This window comes from Pelodiscus sinensis, chromosome 4 (assembly GCF_052426305.1).
Source record: "Pelodiscus sinensis isolate ZL-2025 chromosome 4, ASM5242630v1, whole genome shotgun sequence".
Classification (NCBI taxonomy): Eukaryota; Metazoa; Chordata; order Testudines; family Trionychidae; genus Pelodiscus; species Pelodiscus sinensis.
Genome location: NC_143055.1, coordinates 87,997,300 through 88,020,307, shown reverse-complemented (window position 1 = coordinate 88,020,307; position 23,008 = coordinate 87,997,300). Strand labels below are relative to the sequence as shown.

General features: G+C 40.3%; 1 protein-coding gene across 3 annotated transcripts in view; it reads right to left on the bottom strand.

Annotated features, from left to right (window-relative positions):
* The window catches only part of PCDH10 (protocadherin 10), a 48,696-nt gene that overhangs the window by 7,938 nt on the left and 17,750 nt on the right, over positions 1-23,008 (bottom strand). Inside the window, exon 5 of one of the 3 annotated variants that reach the window (XM_075929949.2) lies at positions 22,672-22,704. The exons of the other annotated variants lie outside the window; for them this stretch is intronic. Within the exon in view, the coding sequence (XP_075786064.2) occupies positions 22,691-22,704 (14 nt within the window). The 3' untranslated portion in view covers positions 22,672-22,690. The remainder of the gene's footprint in view (positions 1-22,671; positions 22,705-23,008) is intronic. 3 annotated transcript variants of the gene reach the window in all.

The window sequence follows — 23,008 nt, the reverse complement described above, 5'->3', positions numbered from 1 at the left end:
TAAGAAGACTTTCTATCACAAAATATCATCCTTGTGCTCTTTTCCCATTATCTGTCCTTTTGTCTGATTTCTTTCATCTTGCCAAGGAAACATTTAGGTTTGGACTATGCCTAAATTCTAACTGGTTATCAAGAGTGGGAAGGGAACAAAGAACAAGGAACATTCCTTACTCTAAGAACTCTCAAACAGGGACTGGCCACAACAGCAAACCTTACATTTCTCTGATTAGAAAAGTAGTCCTGTTAAACACTGCTAGCCACCCCAAGAAGGACAGGAAGTAAGTAAGAGTGTGATCCTGCAGCTTCCCTTCAGAATAGTCAACAAAGAGGTTAAGGTGGAAAACGGAGTGTATGTTGCACCTTTGTTATGGCACAGCTGCAGTCATATCCATTATATGCACTGACAGCACCAGAAAGAACCGTAATACTTATAGCAGTGTCATCCCATGCTACCTCCATGACTGGGCAAAAGCTTTTAGCTGTAACTGAGCCCTTACACTGAAAACTCTTCAAAAAAGGAGCAGTGTAAAATTCCATTCAAACTAATAATGTTTTATAAATATTAGTGCTACTGTTGCCAAGAGGAAGAAGAAGAAAAAATAAATACACTTTCAATCAAAGACACGGATGTAACAGGCAGCACTATACATGCTCTATTCGGAATTTGGGGTCAAACTGACCTTTACTATGGAGTTTAAGCACAAAGATTTTTATACCTCTTAACCTTTCGTATCAGCTGTGGTGGAGATTGGCATATGGGCTACCATGCAAGGGCACAATCCCATGCACTGTAGTTCTTGTCTCCATGCCTCTAATGAGTTAAGCAAAGAGAGTCAATTTGGGGGGATAGGGTGGCTATGTTCCAAGATGGAGCAATGTTTATGCACATCCAGTGAACAAAATGTCCCATGCTTCAGGTATAGAGGGTCTATGGTTGCTACTGTTGCCACAGGAAAAAAAAAGTAGTCATGGAGTTGAATGGCAAACCACATCCACTTCCTTACATTCCAAATACTCAGACAATGTATAGATCCAGCAAATTTCTCTCACCAATATTTCTACACCATATTTACATTAGCTTTATCTTGGTTCTCAATTCACATTAATACTTGTCTTGGCTTATCTTTATATTTCTATAGTTTGCTTGCATTATTACATGTTTTATATACAGAAAATGGTATCTGGCACTATTAAACTGCCATTGATTTTGATAGTCAGGATTTCACCAGAGATGCTAGGGGAAATGGATTACTCAAATTACTAATATATGTGTGCTCTGTATCTCTGGTGCCCTGTTAGCCCTGTTTGTCAGTGACTGCAATTTCATCTCGTTGTTTCTTGGAGCCCTATATGAAAAAAAATTGGCAGTCTCAATCTAGTAATTAGCAGGCAGGTATCCAGATCACAAAATCACACCAAATGTTCCTTTTTTTAAAAGAGGCCAAGGAGTAAATGGGAACACAGAGTGAATTACCATAATCCCACACTCTTTGTGGTGGTTTATCCAGGTAAATTCATGTAGTAAGAAATAGTATGGAGACACAATGACTCAGAGGTATTTATGTGTTTATCTGCCTCTTTAGGCACTGAATTCCATTGATTAGGTGCCACTGACATTTTCAGAATTGCCGCTCAGTTGCTGCCTGATCCTGTAGGCATCTAAGCTCTGGTCTATACTAGGGAGTTATTTTGAAATAACCCCCCTCATTTTGAAATAATAAGCAGAGTGCCCACACTACCAAGCCCATTATTTCAAAATAACGGGCTGGTTACTTTGAAATCTATTCTCCTGCTTTCCTCAGAGAATTACACTTATTTCTAAATACCTATTTCGAAATAGTTACTTAGAAATAGCAGCAGTGGAGCATCCACACTAATGATATTTCCCAGAGTAATTCTAAGTAATTACTCCCCAGGGCTTTGGGGGCTCTAAGTAGCGCCTGCCTCATACTAATTTCAAGGCTTCCCTATAGTGGGGACATGCTATTTCAATTTTGTTATTGCAGGAGTTATTATTTCAAATGTAAGGTATGTCTGCACTGGGGAGATATTTCAAAATTTTTCCTATTTCAAAATAACAAGTCAAGCATCCACACTACCATGCCTGTTATTTCGAAATAACAACTCCTGCTTGTGAAGAGGAATAAGCTTATTTTGAAAAAGTTATTTTGGGAGTTCAAAATAACCTATTTTGAAATAACCTGGTGATGAAGACATGGCCTTAGGGTATGTTTATACTAGGAAATTACTTCCAAAAAACTAAGTTCCCTAAATGCCCACATTGCTGATGTCCTGCATTCACGAAGGTGCCTATATACCTTGATGCTACCCCACAGCTGGGGTATGTCTAGACTACATGGCTCCGAAAACGGAGCCATGTAGATTAGGTTTCTAGACATAGGGAAATGAAGCGGCGATTTAAATAATCACCACTTCATTTACATCAAAATGGCTGCCACACTGTGCCGATCAACAGTTTGGCGGCACAGCACGGTAGTCTGGACGCTCCGCGGTCGACGAGGGCAGCCCTTGTCGACTGCCCCTTTATGCCTCGTGGAACGAGTTTTACCGGGGCGGAGCATCCAGACTACCGTGCTGTGCTGCCAAACAGCTGATTGGCACAGTACAGCAGCTATTTTGATGTAAATGAAGCGGTGATTATTTAAATCGCCGCTTCATTTCCCCTTTTTGAGTACACTAATCTACATGGCCCCATCGACCGAGCCATGTAGTCTACATGTACCCCTAGTGTGAAGCTCCAAGCCCTAGCTCAAGCCAAAGGTCCAGGAGCCCTGAACTGTAATTCTCAGATGAGGTGGGAGACCATCCTTCTCACAACTAAGGCCTGACCCTGTAGGCATGCTCTGAGATACATCTGTTACCTGCCAGGCCCACTGCAGAAGCACCAGATGCAGGCTACTGGTCAATGGGGAAGCAACACAAAATCAGCATCAAAGTCAGTCAGAGCAGTGGGAAATGTAGGATGACGGTGAGAGTTATCAATTCTCAGAAGTTGAGAGAGAAATAGTTTTGATTGCTAAGGGATGGGCTTCCCAAGCAGTTGACCTAGCATAGGGCCCTAACTCCATCAGTGATTAAATTAAAATTAGTTTCCTCCCAGCATGAAGGAGTCACACCAGCTAAAGGGGGGACATGTGACCCTCCCCATATGATCCTCTCTGTGATTACGCCCATCCCCAAAGCACAGGTTCCCCACACTTTTTCTCTCTCCTCCTCATCCCATTTTATCTGGGTAGTGGAAGTTATACTGGGGGAAGTTCAATAGCTGGAGGAGCTGCTGGCAATTCTGCTCCTTTCCCCATAGGGGAAGGAGCAGTGGCCCCGGCCCTACCCCCTGCCCTTCCACAGAGCTGTAGCCTCCAGCTGTAAAAAGAGGCAGTCCTGCTGGGGGACAGATCTGGGGTTTTTGCTCCTTTTCCTGCTGAGGGGCAGCAGAGCACAGGGAAAGGAACAGAGTATGGGGAAAGGAGCAGAATACCAGCAGCTCTTTCAGAAGCTCCTTTAGCTGCTCTACTGCCCCCAGCCCCACCATGCTGCAGGGCTGCTGCTATACAGAGCTGGAGGAGACACATAATGCAGCTCTGTAGAAGCTTAGAGGGCAGAGCTGAGGGTTCTGCTCCTTTCTTCACTAGGAAGGGCAGCAGGCAGGTGGGGGGAAAGGACAGGAGCTCCTCTGGCTACCATACTACTCCCAGCCTTGTTCTTCTGAGAGGTACCTCTATGGAGGATTGGGAGCAGTAGGGTGTCTTTCTGATACACCATGCCAGCCATAAATAGGATGCTGGTATTGTGTACCATACTGTACCCACTTACTTTCATCTCTGAACTCCTGGAGAGAGTCTGTGACAGGATCCTGAGGAGAAGGAAGCAAACTAGGTCAGCTACTTAGGCCTAGGCCAGGGGTGGGCAATAAAGCGGTGGCAGTTCACCAGGGTTTGCCCATGGTGGGCTGCTTCCACTATATTTACCTGCACTACTGCATGTACGGGTGATCGCAGCTCCCATTGTCTGGCAACAGCAATCTGCAGCCAGTTGGTTCTGTGATTCCCCATACCTGTGGAGGTGCAGATAAATACAGTGCTGGGGGGCGGGGGCACAGAGGGTTAATCCTAACAAATTGGATCCAACCCATGAGCTAGTATCTGCCCACCCCAGGCCTAGGCTTCTTTTCTCTTCCCACCCACTCTTCCTCAGCATTTTACTCTTGACTAACTTAAATGGTTTCATTATCACTTTTCTGGCTTCTGAGAATCTGTTTCTTAATCTCATAACTTTCCATCTGGGCACTTAACTTGGGGCTGAGGATTCAACTATGTGTCAGGTTGCCTGGTTTGGCACTGCAATGCTGAACAGAGCAACACCTGTATCTCTTTGAGGATTTGGGCCAACATCTCAGAGTGAGTACGAAGAGTCATTCTTTAATGACACTCAGTGGTGTCAGGACAATTTTTATAGTGGGGTTCAAAAAAACATTTAACAAGATTATAAACCCTACATATGATAGAAAACACTTCAAACCAGGTAATACTACTGTACCCATAGAACCCATAGTTCCAAAACCCTGACTACACTCTTTGGAGAGATCAGCCAGTTCTATTGGCCAGTGTGTATATGTCTTTATGTGTGTCTTCATGCAGTGGGATCATGGTCATCTGCCCATCAGAGAAATAGGAAAGGCATAGTTATTGTACAGTGCTGTATAGTACAATGCTGGGCCTGGTAGCATAAATGGGATAGGGAGTGAAGAGACCCCCCCCCCCACCACCACCACCACAACAGCACATTGTAGCCAGACAGAATTTGTCCCTGAAATCTGATAGCATTTGGATTTATATTACTCACATTGTATAAAATAAAAAAAGAACCTGAGCATTAAATCTGCAGGCTCTGAAAAAAAATAGAGATTAGTAATTGTTATGCTGAACCCTTTCTAACAAACACCCTTGCTTTTATTTAAATAAATAAATACCAAAGACCATTCAATTCTATTTACTATTATTAAGGATTTTCTACACACTTAGATGCTCTAGTATATCCAGGATTTATCTTGCCCCTTAATGAATAAGGTAACCATTCAGTGCCCTTTCTTTTTGTCTTGTGTAAGTGTGTGTAAAAATTATGCCCAAATTAACTGAAGTCAATTCAGTGAAAATGATTCCAAGGCATAAAGGGTATGTCTACACTACCCTGCTAGTTCGAACTAGCGGGGTAATGTATGCATACCGCACTTGCTAATGAAGCCCGGGATTTGAATTTCCCGGGCTTCATTAGCATAAGCGGGGAGCCGCCATTTTTAAATCCCCGCTGCTTCGAACCCCGTGTAGCGCGGCTACACGGGGCTCGAACTAGGTAGTTCGGACTAGGGTCCTATTCCGAACTACCGGTACTCCTCGTTTCACGAGGAGTACCGGTAGTTCGGAATAGGACCCTAGTCCGAACTACCTAGTTCGAGCCCCGTGTAGCCGCGCTACACGGGGTTCGAAGCAGCGGGGATTTAAAAATGGCGGCTCCCCGCTTATGCTAATGAAGCCCGGGAAATTCAAATCCCGGGCTTCATTAGCAAGTGCGGTATGCATACATTACCCCGCTAGTTCGAACTAGCAGGGTAGTGTAGACATACCCCTAGAGATTTGACACTGAGGAATGCTGCACTGATCACACAGTGTTTACAGACTATTGAAAATTACTTGATGTTACCTCCTCATTCCCCATTAAAAAGGGGCATAACATTTGTATAAATATAAGAGTGTCACACTGCAGAGCTTTTTTCCTACTAGAAATTTATTTTGAAATCTGCACCAATAGATAATTCGTTGATCAACTTATTTTTAAAGCTAGTTGTTCATTTTCTGTATTGACATACACTTGGTCAGCTATACTACCTGGAAGCAGTCAATGCACGATTTAACAGGAAGCCCTGATCTACACTAGAACGTAATTTCCAAATAACCCTCCCTAGGTCGAATGCATAAGCAGAGCATCCACACTACCAAGCCTGCTATTTTAACATAATGGGCTGCTTATTTTGAAATCTGTACTCCTGCTTTCCTCGGGGAATAATGCTAATTTTGAAATAGTTATTTCAAAATAGCGTTAGTGTGGATGCTCCAGTGCCACTATTTCAAAATAACTACTCCCCAGAATAATTCTAACTAATTACTCCCCAGTGTTTCCTGGGGCTCTAAGATGAGTTTGTGCATCCACATAAATGGAGTTTGCACTGGACTTCTTTCAAGGCTTCCCCATAGTGGGGACTTGCTATTTCATTTTGTAAAATCAGGGTTAAGTCAAATTTAGTTATTTCAAAATTATTTCCTAGTGTAGACAATGCCCTAGATGTTTTAAGGAATTTCATTTCTTCATTTTGAACATGCTTTTGACTTCAGCTACATTGACTTTCCTGGAGATTGTATGTGCATATCTCTGTGGACAAACGGACCACTCACATTTCCATTTTCATTCCCAATCTTACAGCAGGAAAAAAACCCCATATAATGAGCATAGCTCTGAAAATAAATTGCTCAACATTTGCACCATTGAGGGTTAATTCCAGGAATCTGCCATACAGTGCAGGGTTGAGGTATCATACTCAACCCCATCCCTACTTAAAATACCAGTTTAGTTAAAATACTAGTTTTCTATGGCATATATGCTACTTCTGGGTGTACTTGATTTTCTTTGATGAATGCAGAGGGTTTTGAGTTTTTTTTTAATTGCCAAGCACAGCTTAGTGGCAACACAGATATCAGATTTGATTAATCTTCTAGTTATTATTTTCTGTGGAAATTATGAAGATACCTGAATAGGTCACCTAATCTATACTCATGCATTCTGGTGGGACTGATTTCATTATTCTGAACCATTCCTGATACAGGTTGAACATCTCTAAATCAGGACTCTCTGGTCCAGCAGAACCACAAATATTCCAGGTCCACAGTGTACCCATGGAGGGCTGATGGCTAGGAACCCTGAGAGCCAGCAGGGCAGCAGGCTTCTGGCAGCAAGTTGCCAGTAGGGCCTGGAAGTCAGGTGCATCCCAGTGGGGCCGGAAGTTAACAGGGCCACAGCCGGGTCAGGGCTGAGGGACCAGGTGGAAGGGGGCCAGAAATGACCTCCCCTGGTCCGGCAAAATTTCTCATCCAGGACTGGTCAGAGGATGCCAGACAGGAATATCTAACTTGTACCTGGATGCCGTACTGAACATCTCCAGTGAGGACACCTCTAAATTGTCTATCGGCAATTTATTCCATTATCTATGCATCCTAATTCCTAATCTACATTTTGCCTGCTTCATCTTAAAGCACTTATTCTTGTGCTGTGCTCATTGACTAATGACCATAATTTATCCCTCTCTTTGTAACAACGGTTTATATATTTATAAATAGCTTTCATCTCCTTCTCTATCTCTGTTTCTTTAGATTCACTAATCCGCACTTGCATAGCCTTCCATGTCTCTTATTTCAAATAATTCAACATTTTTTCCTGCACATTTCTGAGATCTATGAGTATTTGTCATTTTTTAAATTGAGAAGCCTGAACACAGCACTACTACAATGTTACACCAGCACTTCATTCCTCTCTTATACTCAATTTAATATTACCATTGGTACTCTTCTGTGGCAGTATAATCTAGACGATATTCTTTATTCTATGGGCAGGTCTACACTATGGGGAAAAGTTGGCTTAAGGTACACTAATTCTGAATACATAAATAAGGCGGGTGGAGTCAATGTACCTTAAATTGAGCTACGGTGCTATCTTCATTGCGGGAGGTTGACAGGAAACAGTGACAGTGAGGAGCAGTGGTGTCTATGGGTGAGTCCTCAGTGTTTGAATTAGTGTGTCCCCGCTATACCTTCTAAATCAAATGCCTGAAGATCAACTGCCAAAGCATCGATCTTCCAGGTAATGTAGATGTGCGATAAATCTAAGCACTGTACTTCTCTTTCTTAAATGAAGCTTCAGCTAGTCTCTCCAATTTACCAAGATTAAACTGTATTTTTATTATATCTTACAAAGCTTTTATAATGCTCTCCAAGATTCTATTATTCAAAAATATGATTATATTATCCAGAGTATCTTCTCAAGAGTCAATAATTAATCACACCATGCCTAGAATACACCACTTCAAGATCCTACTAAATATCCTCTCCCACTTTGATATTAGCCAATTATAACAATAAATAATATTTGGTTAGTTTAGTTTAGTTTTGTTTTGGTATTTCAGTGCAAAAGGGAAGGATGAGTTAAAAAAACCTAGCTCACAAAGTTATGTGTGGTGCATTTAGATGTCATGTGAATGTGAATTTTGTATTATTTATATGCCATATGAAAGCATCACCAGATAACTAAACACCTATATGATATTCTTAGTTCCTAATTGTTCCTAAGGGTTCAAAGCTCCACATGAAATACTGCAGACAAGGAAAGAAGGTTCAGTTGAATCACTGCTTATTATTATGAATCTTTTAATCCAATCCACATACATAATTACAGATTGTATGATTTCAATTTACCTATGAAAATGTCATAGAAAATAGTAGCCAATTCTGTACCAAGAATATACTCTACCAAATTTCTGAATTTTTGGAGCCAGCAGACTGGATTCCTTTTAAATACTATAATAGAATATGTGAAACTGGCAATTGTATGTACAGTAGACTTCCGATAATCTGACACCTTTGGGACGTAGGTGGTGCTGGATTATCGGATATGCCGGAGTAAGAGGAGGTACTATAATGAGGCATTCTCCCAACCCAATCCCTCTTCCCCCCCACCTTATGCTCAAGTCCTGGAGCCGCCGGAACAGCCGCGTGTCTCCCTCCAGGTGCTGGGATACGTGTGCTGAGAGTCCGGCTTTTCAATGAGCTGGCTGGGACACCGTGCACAACCCAATCCCCCTCCCCATCCCTTCCCTTCCCCAGAGCCAAACACCTCTTCTCCCTGCTGTCACACAATTCCTCTTCTCCCCCCAACTTTATGTCGGGGTCTCGAAGCAGCTGCCTGCACTCAGCGGCCGGCTGCTAGCACATGCATGCTGGACGCTGTGTGTGCTGGGGACAGTGAGTGGAACGGCGCGGGCTGTGAGTGTGCATGTGGCTCACAGCGGCCCAGCCATGAGAGTAGCTGACCTGAGCAGTTCTGGGTTCCAGTGGATTCCAGACTATCAGGAGTGCTGGACAACTGGATGCCGGACTATTGGAGTTTTACTGTACATGCAAATGCGGGTTTTACTCTTGCAATTCTCACACACACATTTTGCAGGCAGAATTTAGGAACATGTTTTGAAGAGTTGCCTCTCTATGTTGACTATATTTTCTGTAACTAATAAAAATTGTTTCCCTATCAAAGAAATACATTAATTTAATTTTATCCAATTTAGTTTTCAGGGATCCATATTGCTCACCAATTATTTTGTCAGCAATTTACCAGGAACTGATGTTAAACGTTATGGTCTAATTACTTAGGTCTCATTTCCTTTTCTTAAAACAAGGCACCAAATGTGGCATTTTCCAACTCTTTGAGCCCTCAGTAGGCTGCACTGACTTCTGAAAACAAATTAATTATATTCACAGTAGCTTCACACTAGCAGCAATTCCCACTGCTAGCATGAATCTCTTGTCATGGTCAGTGACTGACATGTAAGAAGAGAGTTGAAGCACAGTCTGTGGAGACTTGAGCTTGCCAGGTAACAATGTGGAACTGGACATTAGAGTGTTCATGTGTAAATGTAAAGATGTTAGTATAGTTACTCCAGAGGAATGCTTTTCTTTGTCCTCTCTCCCAATTATTTGTCACATTCTTTAAACTGTTTACTCTTTCTTTCCCTCAGGCAAAAACACAATAAAAAATAAAAATAAACAGTTGGTAAAAGAGGGAAGGGGATGTGACTTTATAATAAAAGTGGGGAAAGGGAAAGCAGAATAGCCTGGGGACATTTTGGAGGGGTATTTGCAAGGCTTTGCTGAGTATAGAATTGTGAGAAGAAATGCAAAGGAACAGGAGCTCACTAGTGTGGGTGGGTGAAGAGGGTCATCCCACTATGGAGGGAGCAATAAGCAAGATATATCTGGGGTCCCTCTGCCAGTGTATTCTGGGGGTGTGATGAGAAAATTTTTGCATAGAGACAGGCATCAGAGCAAATTATGTTCCATACCCCAGTGTCACTCACCAGTGAAAGGGACAGAGGCAGTGGGCTTTCATATTAAATGTGAGGCCAACCTTCATATTTACCATTTTTCATGCCTAGCATGAGTAAAACTGTCAAAGCCACATAAACTGATTTGGGAGACCATTGCCAAAGATGCTTCTGAAAATCTGTCTTAGGCTCCTAAAGTACTGGGATACTTCGAAAATGTCACCCTATGATATTATGCCCAGTATGCTCAAAAATCTGGCTTCAGCAGATTTTCTATTACTTTAATAGTGAAGCATTTTTTATTCTGAAGATGAATTGTGTATTCTGAGGGTATGGCTACATTGCAATTAAAACCCACACTTCAGGGACTGTTTGTGGTGTAGACATTTGGGCTCAAGCTCTGAGACCCTCTTACCTCATAGGGTACTTGAACACAGTTCAGCTGCCCCTTAGTCTGAGTCAGCTGGCATGGGTCAGCTGCAGGTTTTTAATTGCAGCGTACATATACCCTGACACTGTGCAATAAATATTGAAAAATGGTATGTGTGTTTTGTGGGGAAAGAAGGAGTTGTCTGTTATCTTTCAGTGAGTTGTGAAAACAAGATTACAACAACCTGATATTAAAGAGGTCAGGGTATCTTTCATAAAAGTATGAGTGTAAATTCAACAAGCCTGATGAAATTCAAGTTGCCTGACTCAAAACAAATCCCTATTTAAACCAATTGACTCTTTACTTTATGCCCTAAAATGTGTTGTGAGTTGCTGATATTTATAGTTTATCCAAGAAGCAGCTGCATTTCAGTGGTGGATAAAATGTGCCCTATACTTATTATTGCACTCCTTGTTGTTTTATAGTATAGAGTGGTTCCATGATATTGTGTCTAGTATCTTAGTTACAGTTAATCTGTGGAACTCCTTGCCAAAAGATGTTGTGAATGATAAGACTATAACAGGCTCAAAAAAGAACTAGATAAATTCAGGGAGGATAGGTCCAACAGTATCTATTGGGCAGGGATGGTGTCCTAACCCCTATTTTTCAGAGGCTGGGAATGGGAGATGGTAGATGGATCACTTGATGTACCTGTTATGGTCATCTATGGGGTACTTGGCATTAGCCACTGTCAGAAGACAGAATACAGAATTAGCTGGATTTTTGGTTTGACCTAATATGGCCATTCCTATGTTCTTATATACAAAGACTCATGTAAATATTACCCATATAAGGCAGCCTATATTCCTGGTTTAGAATGGAAAATTGAATACGTTTCTCATTTTCTTCAGGTTAAAACTGCATAATTCAATTAAAATAACATCACTCAGAGGTAAATTTTATTAGACCATATTAAATGAACATATTCAGTTATTTCTGCATTTTCTGAATGTTTCCTTTTTTATTTTGCTAAGAGATTTATCCATGTCCTCTCTGTTATTGCAGTAAGTACCCTGTTACTATCATTTCTTTTGACTGATTACTGCAAGAGGAATACAGTGACATGGAGAATACAAAATAGAGGAGAACAGGAGTTTTAAAATCTTTACATAAATTACTCAATAATGGCTGAGCAGTGAATTACCATAATTTTTTTATATAGGGTCATAGACTATTTATTATAACCAGTAAACACATATGACCACTCACTCTACCTTATTCATTATTATAACTTAAAATTTGTAAATATTGTATCCAGAAACTAGAGGATTTACCTGGTATTGCTCAGCTCTATGGCCGGGCATGGGACAGAGGATGGTTTGGTGCAGAAGTCAATGCTGGGGGATCTGGGCAGAATCACTGGGGCTGCCCATGGCGGTGAGAAGAGCACAGTTCCGGTGACAACAACTCCCTCTGTGCCAGGGCCACATTGCCTCGCCAGCAGCTCCTCTGAGGGGAGTTGGGACTGTGCTGCTATGTGGCTCCTCCACAGCCCATATAGTTCCTGGCAGGGAGAGGGAAGGACCATCGTGCCTGCCTCTGGCAGTGTTCCTAGGAGGGTCATGGCCATGGGGCAGTTGGCTAGTGAGGCTGAGGACTGAGGGGAGGGGGTTGACACCGGGGCAGAGGAGGGCAGCTGGCTAATCTCTTCCTGGTGTGGCCACCCTCCTATGGTCACTCTGCAGTATAATTGTCCCCCAAGCTCCATGCCCTCTGCCCCCCAGTGGTCATTGTGGAGCATAACTATTCCTGCTCTCAGACCCCTCTTTTTCCATGTTATGGAAAACAATCCCATTCCAAGCACTTCCCATTTTACTGATACAGCCAAACCCTGAGCTTACTTTAAATTAGGATGAGAGGAAGCTGCATACCAAATCTGGACAAATGCACTCACAGAAAAATGGACACTCTAATATATATAGAGAGAGATAGCTTAAATTACTTTTAATTTCCTATAAGAAATTACACTGATAAGTTTTACTTATATCACAACTTCAGTCCCTCAGCATTTAAAAATCACAATGCCGATAGTTCCTAGAAGTGCTTAGATGAAACAGCCAAATGCACAATTAGTATAGGGACATTAAAAGCTATTTCTCTGACTTAGCACATAAAAGATCAGATGACTTTGTAATCAAATGACTTAGATCCTGAGATCTGAGTCATATGGGTGCTCAGGCAAAATTCAATTGACACTACTGGGAATCCATACCAATGTCAGAAGATTATCTTTACAGGATTATGGGACTAAAGATTGCAGGCTGAGAAACAACATTTTTAGCAATCTTTAGGCACAAAATTATAGAATTTGCACATGCATAATTCATTTGTGTGTGCATATAGAGCTTACCACATACACATTTTTTTCTTGAACATACAAATGATAGTGTTTAAATTGTGCATTGTTTGAAGTCACCTTTGAAAAATTCAACCTTTACAGCCAATTTTAGAAGACTGTAACTGCACATGCATTTTTGGTGTGTGTGTGTATATTATAAGAGCAAAAGAATAGCCATACTGGGTCAGATCAAATGTCTATCTAGCCCATGAGCCTATCTTTCAACAGTGGCCATTGCCAGGTGCCCCAGAGGGAAAGATCCGAAAAGGGAATCATCAAGGATCCCTCCCCTGTCATCTATTCCCAGCATCTGACAAAAGATACCATTCCTACCCATCCTGGCTAATAGCCATTGATGGACATTTTCCATAAATTTATCTAGTTCTTTATTTGAACCTATTAAAGTCCTGATTTTCACAACATTCTCTGGCAAGGAGTTCCACAGGTTCACTGTTTGTTGAATACTTCCTTTTATTTTAAACCTGCTACATATTTCATTTGGTAGCCCCTAGTGTTATGGGAACAAGTAAACAATTTTTCCTTATTTACTTTCTCCACACTAGTCACGATTTTATAGACCTTTATCTTATCCCCCATCATCGCCTCTTTTCTAAGATGAAAAATCACAGTTTTATTAATCTCTTCTCATATGGCAGCCATTCCAAACACCTAATCATTTTTGTTGCCCTTTTCTGAACTTTTTCCAATGCCAAAATTTCTTTTTTGAAATGAAGTGACCACATCTGCATGCATATCTATGGCGTTTTAAATGATTCCTAATATTCTGTTTGCATTTTTGACTGCTGTTGCACATTGAGTGGAGTCATTGTGGATAGTATTCTGAAAGCAGCTAAGATCTCTCTCCTGGGTGGTACTAATATCTAATTTAGTCCCTCATTATTTTGTACATTTAGTTGGAATTATGTTTTCCAATATGCATTAGTTTGCATTTATCAACATTAAAATTCCTGTGCCATTTGCCCAGTCACCTAATTTTGTGAGATCCTTTTGAAGCAGAAGCTTTTCACAGCCTACTTTGGATTTAACTATTATGGCAAGGTCCTCACCCATGCCCCTCACATTGGGACCCCTTCCTGGGTCATAAACAAACCAGAGAACCTTTCTGATGCAGTCACCCATGCCTTTTATTGTCAGTGTCAATTTCCCACCACTTTCTATTTACAGAGCTTTGGTTTTCTAGCAGCTAACTCAGCCAGCCTCTCCTCCCGGCTTAGGAGCATACTACACTTCACCTTGGCTCCTTGCTCCTTCCCCTCTGGCTGCCTTATATAGCTGTCTGGCTAATGAGGCCCACAGATGCTTCCATTAGCCCTTCAGGCCTGGGCTTGCTCAGTGGGCCATAACTGGCCTTTTTGGCCAGACTGTAGTGGCAGAGCTCTGGCTTAGCCAGCAGTCTGTCACACTATCTTGAGCTGTTTTGTATCATCTGCAAATTTTGCCACCTCACTGTTTACCTCTTTCTCTAGATAATGTATAAATATGTTAAATAGGATTGGTCCCAATACAAATACCCTGTGGACACCACTAGTTATCTCTCTCCATTCTAAAAATTGACCATTTATCCCTACCCTTTGTTTCCTATCTTTTAACCTGTTATCAAGCCGTGAGAGGATCTTTCCTCTTATCCCATGACAGCTTATTTTGCTGAAGAGCCTTTAGAGCACAAAATCATAGAATTTTGAAAACTTTCTGGAAGTCTAAGCACACCGTATCTACTAAATCACCCTTGTCCACATGCTTTTTGACCTCATCTAATAAGGTTGACTAAGCCAGAAGCCCCATGCTGGAGGCTTGTAACCTCACCACACCCTGCCTTAGGTAAAAGATCTGAAGAAAACTCCTCCAGGAAAGCTAGAGTGACTGCTTCCACTTCAGCCAATCAGGGTCCAGCAAGCCTGTATAAAGATGCTGCTGGGCCACAGCTTGGCTGTTTCTCCCTGAAGCTCAAGCCAGGCAGTCACAGGGACTGACTGGGAAGGCCACAGTACCCTGGACAGCTCAGAGTATAGGCTGGATCTCAGGCTCTGCTGAAGCCCATGGCAAATGGCTGAAGACCAGTCCTTGTGGGCTACAGAACTGCAGAACCCTGGACAGCATGCTGTAAGGACTTTTGAGATAAACTCCAAAAAAAGAGGGCAAGGATGGAACAATTTCTTGGGGAAGTGGCCCAGGGAATGAGTATCAGGGGACAGTAAGAACTTCAGCTAATTAGAGGGTCCCTGGACTGGAAACCAGAGGAGTATGTGGGCCTGCCCCTCCCTCCAAAAATCGCCCAGTTGCTACTCAAGGGGACAGGAGAGAAGCCTGGTCCTAGGTGACACAGAAGAAAGGGCATCTGGGAAACCCTCCACTATGAGCCAGTCATAGGAGTGGGAGCTTATGGACAAACTTCTTCAGCTAGAAAGGAGAGCTGTGAGAGGGGGAGCCCTTTACACCCCCTCAAAGAATTCTAGTAGATTATAGAGGCATGATTTCCCTTTGCAGAAGCCTTGTTGATTATTCCCCAACAAATTATGTTCATCTATGTGTTTGACAATTCTGTTCTTTACTATGGTTTCAATTAATTTGCCCGGGACTGAAGTTAGACTTACCAGTCCATAATTGCCTGAATTTGTTATTGTGACATTAAAAATTGGTGTCACAATAGCTATCTTCCAGTCATTTACTACAAAAGATGATTTAAAGGATAGGTTACAAACTACAGTTACTAGTTCTTCAATTTCACGTTTGAGTTCCTTCAAAACTCTTGGGTGAATACCATCTGGCCCTGCTGACTTATTAATGTTTAGTTTATTAATTTGTTCCAAAACCTTATTTAATGACACTTCAGTTTGGTATAAATTCCTCAGATTTGTCATTTAAAAAGATTGACTCAGGCTTGGGAATCTCCCTAACTCTGGTGAAGACCAATGCAAAGAAATAATTTGGTTTGTCTGTAATGACTTTATCTTCAAATGCTCCTTTAGCATCTCAATTCTCCAGTGGCCCCACTGGCTGTTTAGCAGGCTTCCTGCTTCTGATGTACTTTTTGAATTTTTGGATAGCTACTCTTCAATTTAGTTTTTGGTCTTCCTAGTTATATTTTTATACTTCATTCAACAAAGTTTATGCTCCTTCCAATTTTCCTGAGTGGGATTTAACTTCCCCTTTTTAAACAATATCTTTTAATCTCTCACTGCTTCTTTTACTTGGTTGTTAAGATATGGCAGCAGTTTTTTAGTCTCTGCGTTTCTTTTAATTTTGGGGGTATGCATTTATGTTGAGCTTCTAATATAGTGTCTTTGAAAAGTTCCCATGCAGCTTGTAGAAATTTTACTTTTGGCAGTGTACCTTTTAATTTTTGTTTAACTAACCTTCTCATTTTTGTGTAGTTTTCCTTTCTGAAATTAAATGCCACAATGTTAGGCTGATGTAATGTTTTTTCCCACCTCAGGGATGTTAAACTTAATTATATTATGGCACTGTTTCCAAGTGGTCCAGCTGTAGTCACCTCTTTGACTCGATTCTGCACTCCATATAGGACTAAATCAAAAATTGCCTCCCCTCTTGTGGGTTCCAGAACCAGCTGCTCCAAGTCGTCATTTAAGGTGACAATATGTATTTATGATAGCAAATACGTTAGACAGTTTTCACAGGAAAATTCTGTATTTGCATGAGAAAAATCACTCGTTAGGGGCTCAGAGATACAAACAAATTAGATATTATCATTATTGGGTAACTGTGTGAGAAATGACAAGACTATAGAGCATAAGTAAAATTAGGTACAAGGTCACTATCCTTTGTAATTAAACATCAAGCACCTATATTTTTTAAATGTTACTATTTTTTTTGGCTGCTACAATATTAGTTAATTAGTTAGTTCATCTATTTATTCTATGACACTTCAAAGATATGATAAAAATATACAAAGATTTTTTGAGACAGAATTATACAAAAAGAAAAGAAAATTCTGCTACCATAGGAATGACCACATAAGAGCTTCACTACTTACATTATTTTTAGATTTAAAAAAAAAAATTTTGAATTCTTAATGAAAAACAAATCCTATCATTGATCTTACCTTTTGTTGCAAAGCATTCTGCGGTACTTTTACTATTATGAAGTAACATTTCTCTATGACACTGGGGACACCCATATTCCAATAAATTAATTAGTAAATTCAATAAAAATCCTTATTGACAATTTTTTATTCCTTGTGGAAAATCACCTTTTGGTAGTGACTGACTCATATTGTTAAAAACATATGGAACATTTTTCAGTTCTAGATCATTCATTATAAACCAACTCAAGTTGATGGATAATGACTATGTTTGGATATATCAGATTTTTTACAGTAAATGTCATTAAACATTTGATGATTGATGATCATCAGAATTTCAGAATGGTGATAAAATGCTGCTTGAGAAATTATTAGAATTTGATGTGAGTATATTTACTTCATATAGTTTTATAATTTGTGTTTTAATAGTTATAAAGCTTTAACCTTTTTAATTTCAGTCTGTTGTCATTAAATAATTATTATCTGAGCTCCAAGTATGTGATTTCCCTGAGTTTTTCAAATCTGTGAAAATTGATAAAAATTAAAATATGCTTAAAAATAAACATAGATATTATCCCTCAAAATGATGAAAAATAAAAATTGAATTCTGCTAATCCTTAAGGCTGTGGCAGAAAAAAACCCATATTTTATTATGGTTATTTGATACCTTATTCGAGATTATTTGATAATCCAGTTCCTATGCACTCAGTTCTACAAAGATATATGCATATACTTAACTTCATGCATATATCATGCAACCCCACTGACTTCATTGGAAAGCTAAGCTAGATGTGGTCAAATATTATAAACGTATGGAGACTTAATGTTCAGGTCAAGGCATATTGGGGAATAGTGTTACTAAGATTCGATAGTTCCTACCTTACATTACCACTGTCCATGTTGTGCCTATTCTACCACTGATAAGATAAATATAATTCTCTGCTGATGTCAGTTCACAACTATCAGAAGTTCTCACTAGCTCTGATATAATCAGTCAATCAAGGATGACCCATGATGATCCACAAGAAACATAAACTTATTTTAAAAGGATGAAAGTCAACACATTTTTTAAATTAAGTGGTGGACATAAGCCTGCCTCCACTAAACTCAATTAAACTATGCAATTTTATAACATCTCAGGTTGATGAACTAATCCCTGTGGGCCAAAAGCCTAAATGAGGATTGGGATCCCATTGTGCTGGATGTTGTACAGATATGTAGTGAGACACTGTCCTGGCCCAAAGAGATAAGACCACAAAATCGACTATCATCCATTAGCAGAAGAACAGGTTTAAAATTAGATCTGTGGAAAAATGTAACCTCTATCCCCAAATATTAATTCACATTTTTAAATAAATATCCTTTGGCCCATGTTCAGGATTTGATTCCTCTAACTGTTCAGATGACCAGTTTTTAATAGGAAAGATGTTTGCAGAAAGTCAGTTTCCTAGACGCATGCCTGGCTACTTGAGGAAAATGAATTTTTAAATTTGCATGCACAAGTATTCAATTTAGCAAAGCTTGTGCATTCATCCAATCAGAAATGTGTAAAGGGTCCTATGATTTATTGCCTGCATCACAACCAAGCAACACAGCGTGAATTTCAAATATTTATGATAAATCCACAGAATCAAAATCGTGAAAAGATATTAATCAAATGGCCTAGTATAACAAAGGAATTTAAGGATATCGTTATCTGTTTGTGAATATTCCATTACCATAAAAATAAGCTAAATTCACAGGAACGTAGGGTCTGCTATTTAGAATAAATTCAGTGATTCAGATAGTCTGATATTCTGCCTCTGACACAGACCTGTACCAGATGCCTTTGAGAAACATGAAAGCAAACTTATAATGAAATAACCTGCATATAGGAGATGTTTCTTTGGAACCCCCTTGAAACACGAGTGTTTATATTTCTTTGTATGCCACCATACTGTCTAAACTTACTGCTGATTTATATTCAGTTATCTATACACCTGATTTATGTCTATTTATCCATAAAAATCTGGATTCTATCCTCAAGAGGTCATTGAGTCCATTCCCCTGCCCTCAAAGCAGGACCCATTATCATCTAAACCACCTCTGATAGATGTAAATTGATTGTTTTGCAGTTGCTTTGTTGCCCCTCATTCTTTTGTTAGGAGAGAGGACAAATGAGAATGCTTACTTTACTTTCCTTGTATCATTTAATATCTTGTATTCCTAATGTTCCCTTTTGCATCTTCCCCAATCGGTAATAATCTCTCCAGTAATTTTTCACACAAAAGTATTTTGTGACTCTAACCATTATGCAATGAGTTTTTGTGTGTTTGGGGATTTTATTATGTTTGAGTGAACAGAACTGATCACAGCAATAAGATGAGAAGGTATGATAAATATATACAGTAAAACTCCGATGGTCCGGCATCTGACAGTCCGGCACTCCTGATGGTCCGGCACTTCCTGATGGAAGTGCTCCGGGCAGCCGGACCATTGGAGCTGCTCTGCCCCCAGCTTCTCCGATTCAGCCGCTGCTAAAACTGACCAGCGCTGCAGCTGACAAACTGACCAACCCAGCTGCACCCTAGCTGTCCCGGATTCAGCCGCTGCTCTGCCCCAGCTTCTTGGAATCAGCCACTGGTCAGTTTCAGCAGCAGCTGACTTGGGTACACCTGGGACAGAGCAGCTGGGGTGCTGCTGGGTTTGTCCCCACAGCGCCAAGCTTTGGCACTACCAGACCAACCCAGCAGTGCCCCAGCTGCTCTGTCCCAGGCGTTCCGATTCAGCCACTGCTGAAACTGACCAGGGCTGACTCCAGGAAGCCCGGGGCAGAGCAGCTCTGCCTCTAGCTTTCTGGAGTCAGCCGCTGATCAGTTTCTGCAGCGGCTGACTTGGGGACACCTGGGGCAGAGCAGCTGGAAGGCTGCTGGGTTGGTCCCATAGCGCCAAAGGTCGGCGCTACCGGACCAACCCGGCAGCACTCCAGCTGCTCTGCTGCAGGCTTCCCCTATTCAGCCGCTGCTGAAACTGACCAGCAGCGGCTCAATCGGGGACTCCTGGGGCAGAGCCGGACTATCAGAAGGGAGGGCTATGAGGGGAACTGGGGTAGCATCACCCCACCCCAGACCCCTCATAGCCCCCCCTTCTGATAGTCCGGCATATCTGATAATCCGGCACCCCCTGAGTCCTAAAGGTGCCAGATTATCGGAAGTTTACTGTATAATGGAATTCTATTTTTTAAAAATTTCTACTCCATTATTGTACAATTTAGCATTTTGTTTACTGTTTTAAATACCACTGCACATGGACCAGAGGCTTTTCATTAAATTATATTCATTTGTATTCGTTTTTTTTTCTCGGTGGTCACAGTCAATTAATAATTTTTAAAGGTAAAAGAATACTTCAAATTACTCCTTCCAGTATGTACAGCCTCTTCTCTACTTACGAACCGGTTATGGACCAAGCAATTGGTCGTAACTCAGTTTATTTGTAAGTCAGACCCCAAAGTGTTACACGTGACCGCGCTGTTCATAAGCACGGACCGCATTCGTAACTCGGGGTCCGCCATTTACAACAGCTTCGGTCGTAACTGTGAATGGTTGTAAGTCAACTGTTCACAACTCAGGGACCAGCTGCATTATGTTCACATTCTCCTAGCTTTGCTAAATCCCTCTGAAGTTCCTCATAATCCAGTAGGACCATGGTTTTCAACCTTTCCAGACTACCATACCCCTTTCAGGAGTCTATTTTCTTATACACTCCATGTTTCATCTCACTTAAAAACTATTTGCTTACAAAATCAGAGATAAAAATACAAAAAAGGCACACTGTTACTTTCTCATTTTTACCATAAAATTATAAAATAAAGCAAGTGGAATACAAATACTGTATTTACATTTCAGTGTATAATATGTAGATCAGTATAAACAAGTCATTATCTGTATGAAATTTTAGTTCCTAACTTCTAACTAACTTTGATAGTGCATTTGATGTAGCCTATTGTAAAACTAGGCAAATATTTGGATGAGTTGATGTACCCATTGGGAGATCTTTGCATACCCTCATGATTACATTTACCACAGAACCACTGAACTGTAGCATGGACTTACCAAAATAATATACTGTCATCTGTAAATTTTGCTCCCTTCCTCCCTCCCTCCTAATTATTAAAAATACCAAGCAATATGGGCCCCTGTCCAGACCTTTGTGGAACTCCATTGTTAATCTTCTGCTGATGCTGAAAACAATCCAATTATTCCTGCTAATTTTCTGTCTCAGGCTATGTCTAGACAGCAGTGTTATTTCAGAATAACTGACATTATTTCAAAATAAAAAAGAGCATGTCTACAGTGCAAGGCATAATTTCGAAACAATGGTGAGCTGAAGGACTTCTTATTCCTGTAACCCTCATTATACGAGGAGTAAGAGAAATCAAAGGAAGAGTGTGTAGACAGAGCCAAAAGCCAAACTAAGCTATTTCAAGTTAAGCTACGCAATTGACGTAGCTCAAGTTGCATAGCTTAATTCGACTTTTGCCCTGCTGTGTAGATGTGCCCTTAGATAGTTTCATATGTGTGATAATATTTTACCACTCACCCTGTAACTATGCTTAGACACTTTGGGTGAATCTACTCAGCAGGCCTTAGCACAAAATAAGTTACATACATTGAGTTGCGTCAATTGCATAGTTTATTTCGAAATAGCTTATTTTGAAATTGGGAGCTTCTACACAGAATTTATTTCAAAACAGAGCACACTTCCTTTGACTTCCCTTACTTCTTGTATAATGAGGGTTACAGGAGTCGGAGTAAGAAGTCCTCCAGCTTTACAGTATTATGACATTATTTCGAAATAACTGACTGCTATGTAGACATGGATTAAGTTATTTTGAAATAATGTTGCTGTGTAGATGTACCCTTTAAGAGCCTCATATGGGGAACTTTGCCAAAAGCTTGTTGAAAGTTCAGAAAATTATATCGTATATATAATATCATATATCTATATCTATATATATCACATATAGGCTGTGTTTAAATTACATCCCTTTCCTCGAAAAAGGGAGGTAAATTAGACACTTCAAAACTGCAGTGAAGCCGGGACTTAAATTTCCCATGCTTCATTTGCGTAATAGTGGCTGCAGGTTTTTTTTAAATGGGGTTTTTCCAAGGAAAAATGGCTGTTTAGATGGGGATCGATTGAAAATAAAACCCTTTTTTGAAAGATCCTGTACTCCTGAAAAAATGAGGAGTACTTGTCCATAATTTTCAGGACTATGTTTAGTGTCTTTAAAAATGTATTTTTATTAAGACAGACTTAAAATAAAACATTAACATACTACATCACATATTACTTCTTCAGGATCAGGTTAGTATTCAAAGCACCTGGCTAAAGATTCTGGCTTGCTGGCTGAGAATCCAGTATAGTAGCTGATTTTTTTTATATCAATTCTGCCATTACATTCCAAACTTTCTTCAAAATTCTTGATAAATACTGTCTGGTGCTAATGACCTGTTTCTCTTTACTGCATATCTATTTCTTCCAGCACCTCATCTTTTCCACCCCAGTCTCATTTTCCTCATGTTTATTTGAAAAAAAAAATGGTCTGGGATAGATAGCTTCCTTAACACTCTCTTTGTCAAGATCAATGAAAATACACTGTTTAGCTTCTCTGTACCCTCAATAATTACAGATCAACAGACCTACCTGTTCTCTCACAGGCTTCCTACCTCTGACATACTAAAAAACAAAGAAACAAACAAAAATGTATTAGTTTTTATGTTTTTGGCTATTTGCTAAAAAAAAAAGACCTTTTCTCTCCTGATTTCAATTTTATGGTTTATCTGTTTTAACTTATCATTGTTTCTACTGGGTTTACTGAAGTATTTTAATGGATGCCTACTTAGCACAAGTAACTCTCTTCTATCTTGCAATTTAACATGTGTTTTCTTTTTTCTTACCTTGTCACTTTTTTAAAGGATTTTAAATTCATGCTATAATTTTGGCACGGTGGGATTAAATAGCAACAGCAGTGAGTCTTGAG